This window comes from Lolium perenne, chromosome 4 (assembly GCF_019359855.2).
Source record: "Lolium perenne isolate Kyuss_39 chromosome 4, Kyuss_2.0, whole genome shotgun sequence".
Taxonomy (NCBI): Eukaryota; Viridiplantae; Streptophyta; class Magnoliopsida; order Poales; family Poaceae; genus Lolium; species Lolium perenne.
The window spans coordinates 59,586,973-59,598,857 of record NC_067247.2 but is presented as its reverse complement, the minus strand read 5'-3'; the positions used below and the strand labels follow the sequence as shown (position 1 = coordinate 59,598,857).

The 11,885-nt window shown below is 44.9% G+C and overlaps 3 protein-coding genes across 5 annotated transcripts; 2 read left to right on the top strand and 1 right to left on the bottom strand.

Annotated features, from left to right (window-relative positions):
* Positions 1–453: 453 nt before the first annotated feature.
* LOC127292672 (cold-regulated 413 plasma membrane protein 1) lies at positions 454–2,437 on the top strand. The gene is made up of 4 exons (XM_051322117.2): positions 454–743; positions 1,347–1,454; positions 1,733–1,803; positions 1,918–2,437. The coding sequence occupies exons 1-4, from the start codon at positions 550–552 to the stop codon at positions 2,169–2,171; spliced, it is 627 nt and encodes a 208-aa protein (XP_051178077.1). The 5' UTR covers positions 454–549; the 3' UTR covers positions 2,172–2,437.
* Positions 2,438–3,645: 1,208 nt separating this feature from the next.
* Positions 3,646–5,946, top strand: LOC127292670 (cold-regulated 413 plasma membrane protein 2). The gene is made up of 4 exons (XM_051322116.2): positions 3,646–4,031; positions 4,654–4,761; positions 5,213–5,283; positions 5,422–5,946. Exons 1-4 carry the CDS (start codon positions 3,832–3,834, stop codon positions 5,673–5,675), a joined length of 633 nt encoding a protein of 210 aa, XP_051178076.1. The 5' UTR covers positions 3,646–3,831; the 3' UTR covers positions 5,676–5,946.
* Positions 5,947–6,785: 839 nt separating this feature from the next.
* Positions 6,786–11,565, bottom strand: LOC127292669 (uncharacterized). 3 transcript variants are annotated; one of them, XM_051322113.2, is made up of 14 exons: positions 11,195–11,565; positions 10,857–11,076; positions 9,892–9,993; positions 9,701–9,805; positions 9,358–9,582; positions 9,194–9,276; positions 8,985–9,085; positions 8,566–8,689; positions 8,319–8,473; positions 8,101–8,237; positions 7,846–8,016; positions 7,523–7,747; positions 7,215–7,448; positions 6,786–7,075 (listed from the first exon to the last, which is right to left on the bottom strand). In XM_051322113.2, the coding sequence occupies exons 2-14, from the start codon at positions 11,058–11,060 to the stop codon at positions 6,977–6,979; spliced, it is 1,965 nt and encodes a 654-aa protein (XP_051178073.1). In that variant the 5' UTR covers positions 11,061–11,076; positions 11,195–11,565; the 3' UTR covers positions 6,786–6,976. The 3 variants fall into 3 exon arrangements, with proteins under 3 accessions (XP_051178073.1, XP_051178075.1, XP_051178074.1); XM_051322115.2 differs by lacking the exon at positions 9,892–9,993; XM_051322114.2 differs by lacking the exon at positions 11,195–11,565 and having other exon boundaries at positions 10,857–11,091.
* Positions 11,566–11,885: the final 320 nt, after the last annotated feature.

Below are 11,885 nucleotides of genomic sequence, written 5' to 3'. Positions count from 1 at the left end.
ATCAGAGACTCGTGGCTTGCGATCACAATAGCTGTCAGTGCTTGCTAAAATTAGACGAAGAATCGTACCTTATCTGGAAACATGTGCTCTTGTTGGTTGCGGATGCAGAACTAAGCGTGGCGAACTGAACGTTCACAGTTTAAGTACTCGGTTAGGTGTCCAGTTAGGTGTATGCATGTTAGCCAAAAAACTCGGTTTATTTGTCTAAGCACATCACTAAGCATCTTGCATCGTATGCCATGGTTTGATGTGTGTATATATGTACGGTACACAAGTTTAAAAACAAACCTCGATGCTACGATTGAAGACATCCATGCATAGTGGACGGCTACTAGGAACCTCCCACGTGTCTAGTGGGGTTGTATACGTTGCCCGGGGATTTGTCCAGATCGAAGGCCACCTGTTCCGTCGACTCCCCGGCAGTCCAGCCTGTCCAGCTAAGCTGCCTGTACATAACCTCACAACCAGCGCAAATCAAACACAACACTACACTCCCTCCTCATCAGAGCTCGATCCGCAGAGAGAGAAGCCTCTGACTGACTTGCGAAGATGCCGTCGTACCTAGCGATGAAGACGGGCAGCGCGTCGGAGGCGGCGCAGGCGCTGCTGCAGTCCGACCTGCAGGAGCTGGGCATGGCGGCGAGGAAGTTCGCCAACCACGCGATGGCCCTCGACGACCAAGGGGGCCTCGGCCTCGGCCTCCTCGGCTCCATCTTCAAATGGCTCGCCTTCGCCGCCGCAGTGTGAGTACCAACCAGCCCCAATTTCCATTCTGACTTGTTATTTGTTCCACGAGGGAAGAGTAAAACGAGCACTGTTTTGGTTTATGCGAATCGGCCATGTCTGGGAGATTGTGGGGAAGTAGCTTGGAGATATCACGATGGTCAACTAGGCTTAAAAGTAATTTTGCTGTGGTGTCCTTGGCAGGGGCGCCATCACAAGTCGAGCCGTGCGATTTTTTTTGAGGGTGAAATCTCAAAACTAATGATTTGTAGGAAATGTTTGGTAAACTGGTGAAAAATCCCGGACTAATTTGGGTACTCGTTAGTACTTTACAAGGTTGGGGATGGGCTGCTCCTCTGCCGAATTTCGTCCATGCTCTGTCCAGACTGAACTGTCATAAGTTGTTGCGGCATAATTTAGTACAGTATTACTCCCTCCGATCCATAAGTGCCGTGGTCTTAGCTCGAATTCGAACCAAAACCTTATGGATCGGAGGGAGTAGAAGCTAAACTTTTAGAAGATTTATGTGCCCAGTTAACCTTGCCGCTAGTACTCGTTGAAGCTTTGTTGGTTATCACATCAGAATGCATTGACTGAACCCTCCCTGTTCTGTTCTTCTGCAGATACCTCCTGATATTGGACCGGACAAACTGGAAGACCAAGATGCTGACGGGCCTCCTGATTCCTTACATTTTCTTCACCCTGCCTGGCGTGCTGTTTAATCTCATCAGGTGATTGTCGTCGCTAATTCCCTACTGCAGCAGCCGTTCATGTTTTAAAATCGACTGGAACTGTAACAAACTGTGGGATTGCTGCGTTGCTGTGGAAGATTAACAGTTTAAAAGATGAGCAAAACAGAAGCTGCCTTTTTTCATCGTGCTGTCCGTAGATTGGAAGGTCGACAGTACCTGCGGATGCTTCCTACTCTGTTGCTGTGTTGATCTATTACAACTGTACATCATTACCTACAGATATATGGAACGAATTCCTGACTGCATCTACATTGCAGGGGAGAGATCGGTGCCTGGATCGCATTCGTTGCTGTCATCGTGCAGCTCTTCTTCCCAAAGCACTTCCGCGGTATGACTTTTCTCTATTCCTTTGTTCTCATTGTCGTAATCCATTTGTCAGCTAATCGTTACACCGGTCAAAATGTGACATGGATCTGACGATGATTTCCATCCTCTGCATCAGATTATCTGGAGATGCCCGCCGCTCTGATCCTGCTCACGGTGGTCGCCCCCAGCCTGATCGCGGACACCTTCAGGAACGACTTCGTCGGCGTCGGCATATGCCTCGTCATTGGCTGCTACCTGCTTCAGGAGCACATCAGGGCCTCAGGTGGCTTCAAGCCGGCCTTCAGCAGGGCCAATGGCGTGTCCAACTCCATCGGCATCGCACTGCTCTTCATCTACCCAGTCTGGGCCTTGATTACCATGATCTTCTAGAGCAGTTATCACCATCAGTTCGGCCCGTCGATGGTCCAGTTCCGTCTGTTGTTTTATGATGATTCCTCGTGCGTGTTTCCCGCGTTGATTTGGTACGATCGTCCCGAGCAGATGAACCGGATGTGGTGTTGTATACAACCTGTTGATGAACGCTTTCGGACATGTTTCGTTTCGTTGCTGTTTTGGTGACGTGGCCTTGTTTCCTCACTTTCTGCGTACATAGCCATCAATAAAAACACTATCTGTTGGTTGGTGTCGTAGTAAAACTGAAGAGCTGTTGGACAAATCGTATCTTGCAATATCTCTCTCTGGATGATGACCGTGGCCACATTTTATGAGATTTGGTCTACAAATTAATACGTGTGGATTAATTTCAGCAATTGACATGACATATATGATACGACACGAGTAGTTAAGATTAGAAGTAGACAATGAGAATCAACTTGTGGTTGGGTGGTTAGGAGGGCAGTGGCACCTCCAGCCTACCATAGTTTAAACCTTAGGTTTGATATTTTGGTGTCTCATTAAAAAGTAGAGTGTACCATAGTTTAAACCTTAGGTTTGACACTTCGGTGTCTCATTAAAAAGTAGAGTGTGCGTGCATTTATAGAGGTGAATGCATGTACGTATATGTAGTCTACGTTTGTATTGTGTTTCATAAAAAGAACTAGAAGTAGACAATTAAATTTATTTTCTCCTTGCCGACGTATCAATTGCTGGAGTTGGTTTATGTAGGTGAATTTGTGGACCAGGACTCTCCCCCATCTCTCTCTGTGGATGATGGTCGCCACATATCTTTGCGTTGTTGATGACTGCCGAGAGACTGCAAAATGACCTAGAGACTCAGACCAACTGTAAGTTGGTTTGGTATTGCGCTTGGGTTTCTTTTACTTCAGACTTTAGGTTGACAATCAAAAATTTGGGCAGGTCCTTTCGCTATTACTCAGTAAATAAGAAATGCTATGGTGGAAAATATGGTGGAGCACACCTGATTTCAAAACATTCGAAAAATGCTGTTTAAATGTTTTACTCCCTCCGGTTCATATTAATTGACTCTAATATGGATGTATCTAGACACATTTTAGTTCCATTTCTTCGTTTCTATTTGCTCCACGTTCTGGGTTGAGTCGAAATCAATTTTTGTAAAGTTCGACAAAAAAATATAACAAAAGAATACTCCATCATGTTCAAAATAATTATCAAAAAATAGGTGTATCTAAATATATTTTAATATGTAAAAACATCCATTTTAGATGATTTTTAAAAAACTATTTATTCAAACGTGGTAAGTTTGACTTTAACAAACAATAAAATGCTAAGTATTTATGAATGAAGGGAGACCATGTGTGCTTTCAAAAAAAAAAGGGAGACCATGTGCAAAAACAAATAAGAAGCTAATTTTTTAAAAGTGGATGCAATATTGCACTACTAGGAGCCCCCCACATGTGCCGTTTGGCCGTAGACATTGCCCGAGGAACTGTCCAGATCCAAGGCCACCTGTTCCGTCGACGCCGGCAGACTGTCCAGGCTACGCTGTCTGTACATATCTTTCACAACCAAGCGCCAATCAATCAAACCCACCACCGTGCCCCTCTGATCACAGCTCGATCCGCAGAGAGGGAGACAAGTTTGCGATTTCTGAGGTCTCGCGTCCTCGGCGATGGGCAAGATGCCGTCGTACCTGGCGATGAAGACGGACCCGGCGGGCACGGCGTCGGAGGCTGCGCAGGCGCTGATCCAGTCGGACCTCCGAGAGCTGGGCGCGGCGGCGAGGAAGCTCGCCAACCACGCGATCCTCCTCGGCGGCGGACTCGGCTTCGGCAGCTCTCTCTTCAAGTGGCTCGCCTTCATCGCCGCCGTGTGAGTGCCAGCCCCCTTTTCCTTGTTCCTTAGTTTATTTTACGAAGGAAATGTCAAAGATCAAATGTTTTGGTTTGATACTGTTCAAAATCAATCCTGATCATGTCGGGGATCGCTAGCTTAGAAGTAATTTTGGCCGTGGTGTTCTAAGGAGAAGCGTCATCAGAAATTCAGAAGTCGATTGGTGTGGAAACATGGGTAAAAACTGAAAAGAAACGACTTGTAGGAAATATTCGGATGTGCCTAAGTTGATTGTGTAGAAACGGCAAAATTTTCGTTCAGTTTACCTACTCGTTAGGATTACTTCAAAAGGTCAGGAATGGGTTGCTCTTCTACAGAACAGTCGTTGGTACTTTAAAAGATTATTAGAAATGGGTTGCTGCTCTGCCGAATTTCTTCGATGCTGTGTCCAGACTGAACTGTTAAGCTGTTCGGAAGTTGTTGCAGCATAATTTTTTTTTTGACTGTATTGCAGCATAATTTTGAAGTAGCTAAAATGAAATTGATAAGATTCATTTGCCTAGTTAACAGTTGATTAGCACTTTTTTTAGGCTTTGTCGGTTATCAACTTATCATAGAAAAATGCATTCACTGAAACCCTACCTGTTCTATCCTGCTGCAGATATCTCCTGATATTGGACAAGACAAACTGGAAGACCAACATTCTCACGGGCCTCCTGGTCCCTTACATTTTCTTTACCCTACCTGGTGTGCTGTTTAACCTGATCAGGTAATTATAGTCGCAAACTCCCTATTGCTGCAATCATTCGTGCTTTAACATTGAATATAACTGAAATGAACCGACAAAATCGAAATACTGCATATACCAAGGTATGATGCTGTTCGCAATTGATTGACATCATAGCTAGTGTCTGAATGCGGGTTTTCTTTAAAAAGAAACATTACTAGACTGAAAATAACATAATTTTTTTTACAGTTTGCTAATAAAGTGAGGTAAGATGCATGCTCAATGTAGGCAATTGCTACCTGACCACAGAACGCAAGCTGCCTTTTTTTTGGTACTTGTTATCTATTGGTTGGAGGATCCATAGTAGTTGCAGATAACCTTGGCTGCATATACCTTTCTACTCTGTTGATCCTCTTTTGATGTATTACCACTCTACAGCATAACATACATGCATATGAAACGAATTCCTGATTATTAAACATCTACATTGCAGGGGAGAGGTTGGTTGCTGGATTGCATTTGTTGCTGTCGTACTGCGACTCTTCTTTCCAAAACACTTCCCTGGTATTATTTCCTTGTCTTTCTTTTCTTTTCTTCCAGCTTGTATAGTGCTCCCAAAATATGCCATTTTTTTTCCTACTACTCAGTAGGCCGGTAAAAGTGTTACATGGAGCTAATAAGGATTTTCATCATGTGCATCAGATTGGCTAGAGCTGCCAGGCTCTCTGATTCTTCTCGCGGTGGTTGCCCCCAGCCTCTTCGCTGACAAATTCAGGAACGACATCATCGGTGTCGGCGTGTGCCTGGTCATTGGGTGTTATCTGCTTCAAGAGCACATCAACGCGTCAGGTGGCTTCAGGGCTGCCTTCAGCAAGGCCAAAGGTGTGTCGAACACCATCGGCATCATTCTGCTCTTCGTCTACCCAGTCTGGGCCTTTGTGCTTTTTTATCTGTAGAACATTACCACTATCAGTGTGACCCTTGGCTGGTTCAGTTCCTTCTGTTGTTTTCTGATTCTTCGTGTAGATATTTCCTGGGTGATTTGGTATCCAGTGTCCGGAGCAGATGAACTGGGCGTGTTGTTCTACCTGTTGATAGACTGTTTTGGACATGTTTTGTTTCCTTGCTGTTTTAGGGTTGGGGCTTTGTTTCCTCTATTTGTGGGTACATAACCATCAATAAGAACACCATCTCTTGGTGCCGTAAAAGTGAAAGCTGTTGGATAAATTGTCTCATGAGTGGTTGCGTGTATCCTGTATATATCAGCTTACATCCAATAGAATTTGTGAACTAAACATGCTGTCCGCAAAGCTTTTGCCTTATGTTGTAACAAGCGCTCTATTAGTATTATTTTCCTGACCATGAATCCATGCTGCACATTGGCTCTAGTAGGGATGAAAATGGAGTGGAAAGATTCGTACTATTCCTCGAAAAAATGGAAATAGAATAAAAATATAGAAATGATAAAGGAGTTCTAATTTCTAAACGACTTTTTTAGCGGAAACAGAACAAACTTTTCTAGCGGAACAGAAGCAGAAATGGAATTTTCGTTTTCAACTAATACAAAATTTCTGTTTTAGGGTTGTTGTAGCAGGCCAATCTCAAATAATTCAAGACGTTCAAAGTAGCTCATCCCGAAACTAGTGGGTAGCGACCACATAATAACTTTCTACGTCCGAGGAGGCTTCAAGAGTATGACGCTGCTCACCCATTGATCCACCGATCACGCCAGAAAAGTGTGCTCTTGCCATCGCTGACCTTGATATGGACCAGATTGTCGTAAACATCCCATGCCTCAGCATCCTTGATCATGGGGAGGCCCTGACATGGCCTGTCCAGGTCTTTCTCTGTAACTACTGCCAACGGACACGGAGAGCCAAACCCTGCAAGCGCAGATCCTTGACACCAAGCCCTCCAAACTCCAGGGGCTTGCACACCCTATCCCAAGCAACCAGGCACTGTCCCCCATTAGCGCGCCCCTTACAGGCCCAAAAGAATCCCCACAATCCTTTGTTAACCTCATCGAGAAGCCAGGGCTTCCGAGATCAGGAGATGATGCACAGGTCTTGCAGACATAACTGCCTTGATGAGCTACTCCGTAAATAAGTGGAAGGGGTTATCCACGTACCCCAGATGTAATTTACAATTTTAGTTATGGCCCTGTGCCTTTTGAATATAAAATTACAAAGTACAACCTTTGAAAGGAAAATACCGCACATATTACTCGGACCTTTCCTCATACCGTCTCATCAGCTGGCTACGTGTGTATCGTGTCACCCGGGACTAGATCGTCAAGTGGTGGCCGTTGCTTGTGGTGACTGGTGACCGACTGGTACGCCATCGCCAGAGCGAGAGCCTACAAACAGAAGAAGTCATCGTCGCTGCTCCTCAAGCTAACAAGTTTCTAGGTATGAACTCTTTTTTTTTTATCTAGGTATGAACTCTTAGTAGCACTATCAGTCATCAATAAGATGTCCTGGAGTAAGAATGCTTACAATGTGGTCATGGTCAGGTGGAGCATATATGCCCGTCGTGACTGTGGTTCTTCTTCTCGTGCCGCCTTTTGGTGGATCTTTTATGCTCTTGAAGCCTGTAGGAATCACCATGATAGGCATTCCGACGAGGTTTCCCACACAAACGAGCTCCCAGTCGGTCACATTGCCAATGAATGCATCAACTGTGAAGCTCTCCTGGATTTCCCTGATCAGCTTACCTCGTGCTCTCTGTGCCTGTTCGTCAGAAATCAATGAAGGTAAGTTCGGATCCAGTACAGTCACATGCGCAGTTTAGTATGGCATGTCACCTGTACATAGTCGACTGCTGGGATTAATCGAGCACGACGAAGCTCCACCGGCCACTGGTCTTGAGCTTCATAGTCATCATCATTTCCTTCGCGTTGCCAGTTGTCAAAATGCGCAAGCATATCGACATCCATCGTGATGTTCAGAATAGACTGAACCGATTCAACGGTGTAGTTCAACTTGAAAGGCACAAGCTTAGCACCCTTGGCAGAAAGAACTTTGACAACCTGGTATCGTAAAATTCAGAACAACTCTATTTCAGGATCAGATGGAGAATGAACAATTACTTAAACCAGACTGACGACATATTTACGATCTCAATTACCTCCATCTCAGCACTGTCAAGATATCCAACAGTGAGTTCTGTGATGTCAACATGAAATGGATCTTCTAATGCGATTTCACGGGATGAGGGATCACCAGCATCTGTGCCACGGATTGTATCTAGTACGATAGCACAGTCCACTGCGGTTCTGCAGATAGGACCAAGTTTGTCCTGCCATTTTAGGATAATATAGCTCATCATTCACAGGATTGGCTCGAATCTGTAAGGGGGAACAGAGAAATCACACGAAAATACCAGACTCTCAGAAATGCTCATGACACCGGTCCGTGCAACGGTTCCAAATGTCGGGCGCAAAGCAGTTGCTCCACATCTAGCGGCAGGGTATGTTATGGATCCTGCAGTTTCTGAACCAATTGCAAAGGGAACCATTCCTATGACAGTGAAATGAGCTTGTTTTGAGTATACATATAGTCTTCATCTGCTTATAGGTGCATATATGTTTACAGATTAACCTGCAGAGGTACTAGCTGCTGGCCCTGCTGACGAACCAGTAGAAAATTCCTCAATGTTCCAAGGGTTTCGTGTTCTTCCCCCAAACCATATATCATCATAGGCAAGTGAACCTGTGACCAGCTTCGCGACAAGGACCGCCCCAGTGGACTTCAACCTGTAGGAGGGTGATATACATGGAGAGTTTCAACACTGAATTCAGAATATTTCTTAAACATTATGCTGCATATAACAGAGAAGCGAATAAACCTTTTGTATACAAAAGCTTCCATATTAATAACTTGATTCTTAAATGTCTTTGAGCCCCAAGTGGTATTGTACTGTGGGACTGCAATTATGTCCTTCAGGCCGTACGGAATGCCATGCAAGGGACCTAGTATGGAAAATTGTTAGTGCAATATTTACGTGTATAAGCATAATACTGACTGAGTGGTCCTATTTACAAGTAACAGTATCTAATTTCAAATAATCAACAGAAATATCCCTTCAGAGTTGGGAAACAACTGTAAAAGATTCAACTAACGTAAAATACGCGTGGTCATTATTTTGTTCTACATCTTCAGAGCCAAATGAGCATCAATCTTGACAGGCACATCTGTTTTCAATGGTGTAAAGGAATGACAAAACCCGAATAGCCAACTTAGAATTCCAGGGAGATTGTCGCATACCAAGGTATTTTCCTTGCTCAAGCAAGTCATCTGCCTCTTTTGCTTGTTTGTATGCTAAATCTTCAGTGCATGTAACAACAGATTCAAGAACAGTACTATACCTACACAGAATACCACATAATAACATGGTTAAAATAAAGTAATTCAGTACAATGTTATACTCAAATAAGTCCATGTGGAAAATGTGAGGAAGACAAAAACAGCCTAACCTTTTTAATCTCCTTAAGAATACATCAGTAAGTTCACGTGATGTTATTTTCTTTGTCCTAATAAGCTCCCCAAGCTCAACTATCTAACATGGACATTATCTAATGAAAAAGAATTCATCTGAAAACTATCACCAATGTATGATAAAATGAATAAGCACACTGACCGACATAAAGGCAATATCTTCATCATTACTAGGGCGATGTACCGCAGAGGTGTGAGGATAGTCGAATCTATTACTATCCTTGGCTTTGGTTTCGCCACTCCATGATGATTTGAAGACAAGAACAGAAGGGTTATGCAACCCACCATTCTCCAAAGCCACCAACTTTCGGTTTTCTCTAAATGCGGGTATATTGAATTCTTTAGCACCGTCTTCCATCTCACGTAGCTAGCGGAACCAAGAGCAGCATACGTAGTCAAAACAACAACACTAACACATAATTTCTTCAGAAAACAATAACACATTACTTGGACTCGAAAAACATAAGCGAACGTTTCGAAATTACTTTTGAGTCATTGAAAAAATCAGCATCGAAGTACTTCATTGCCTCCTTCAAGGCAATCACACCACTACCTGGTTCTTGTTTCAGAACATCTTTTACCTCCGTGCCCTGAAAATGGACATCTAATCTGATAAGCCCAATAATCCAAATTTTGGGAACAGTAAAGCCAAATTTAACAGTACAAAAATTCCTGCCTTCCAAATCTTGTGGTATTTGGATAAGAGAGTATATGAGTAACTCTTCCCACTCATTCCTAACGGTAACCATGCGCATTTTTCTGGCCACGCGGCCCACGCCTGTTTCCAAAATAAAATAATAAACCATAAAAGAGCTGTTGCAAGACGGAATTGTACATAAATAATTTGTGATCTTAAGGTCAGACGCTAGATAACTAGGAAAAACACGAATCTGAAAAAAGATATGGCTGGTTTGGGAGCAACGCCAAGTCAGTACTAGTATGCAGTATGTATACTGTTAAATTTGATCACTTCTTATCGGTATAAACCCGTAGTTCTGGCAATGGGTGTGCCTACATGTGCCTGGTTGAAGTCTTTAAGATCCCTAACTAGCTTGTCAACAGAGAAACACCGGTGCGCAGAAATATGAGCACAGCAATCCAACTTATCTAATGGAGAAGCCCATCGGTCCAACTGTAGGTCGAACTATTGTCACACCAAACAGACTACAGACGGCCGATTATACCAAAGAAAAACATAAAATTTGTAGTGGTTGCAGACTGAAGCAATAAAGCAGGAATCGGGTGTGAAATGTCGGAAACACTTTAATCTAGGCAGGCATCGACGTTGTCACAGCGTGAAGAAAACCCATCCTGAATGGCTTCATTGCAATAGAGCATTTGCACGAAGCCGAACAACTCGTTAGAGCTTATCCTGACAGGAAATTTCAGAGACATTTTGAGGAAACAGAGTTGAGGGATATTTCACCGCGTCGGCGTCAATCCTGTCACACGAACACGATATGATCATCGTTTTCATATGCAACTCACTAATAGGTTACGAGAGGTCAGGCTGGTCTGTGAGCTCACTTTTATTGTGCAAAAAAAATACCATTTCTTTGGTCTCACTCACCACAAGATCGACATTGCTGAATCGAAATCGAAACACTATTAAAAACTGGGGGAGGCAAGGAATCTGCGTACCATGATTCCGGGGACACTCGCGACGCGGTCTTCTACAGTGGTTCCTGTTCTTGGCGCATGGGCGGCGGTTTCTTGGACGGTGAAACACAGGGCGGTGAAGAGCAGGAGGTGGAGACACGGCGGCGAGGGGCGGTGTCCATGTGGAAGCCGCATGGCGGACACCTGGCGCGCGCGAAACGTTCGGCACAGCTCTTGAAAGCCCATGGTTGGTTGGGCCAGCCTGTTCGGAGGAGCCAAACCAGCCTGTTAGCCCGGAGAAGCCTCCCCTGAAAAAGAAAAAGAAAAAGCTCGGAGGAGCCGAAACCAGAGGAGCGGGAGGTCAAGATCGAAGATCGGACCGGCTGCTGCAGACGCGGACGGAGCTGGTGCTGGACGAGCAGGTTGGCGTTGAATCTGCTGGAGGAGGCGGGTCGGGAGCTGCTCGGCCGGCGTTGCCACTGCCACTGCCACTGCGGCGGCCGGCGGCGCGACTCGGAGTGCGGCGGCCGGCGACGAGAAGGCTTGGACGGTCTGAGGAGCGGGAGGGAGTCTGCACCTCCTCCGCGACTCTGGAAGCCTGCTTCGCCGCCTCTGGCCGCGCGAACAACGCCGGGACGAGCTCTCCTCCGCAGCGGCCAGCGGCGGATGAGGACGAGCGCTCAGTCCCTCATTTAGTCAAATCAAACCGCACGCAAAGTTTCAGCGACTTCGGAGTGCGGACGAAAAACTTTCGCACATCCCTCCCCACAAAACATACAGTATAAAAATCGTCTGTGAAGGAAATAAAATAAGTGCCTCAATCAGCGGAACTGGTTACGATCTCGTCCTGCAGCCAACCACCGCCAGCTTCTCGCCGACGACGACCAGCTTCTCGCCGACGAGCACTGCGCACCACATCACGGTTCACATTTCGGGTACTCTTAAATGCCCTCAAATATGTAAAATGTGCTCAAGCACACATAAAATGTGCCGAATTTATTTGCTACTCGAAAAGTATTAAAGATATTTTCAAAATATGCACTTATCTTCTAGGTATACTTTTTAGGGCAA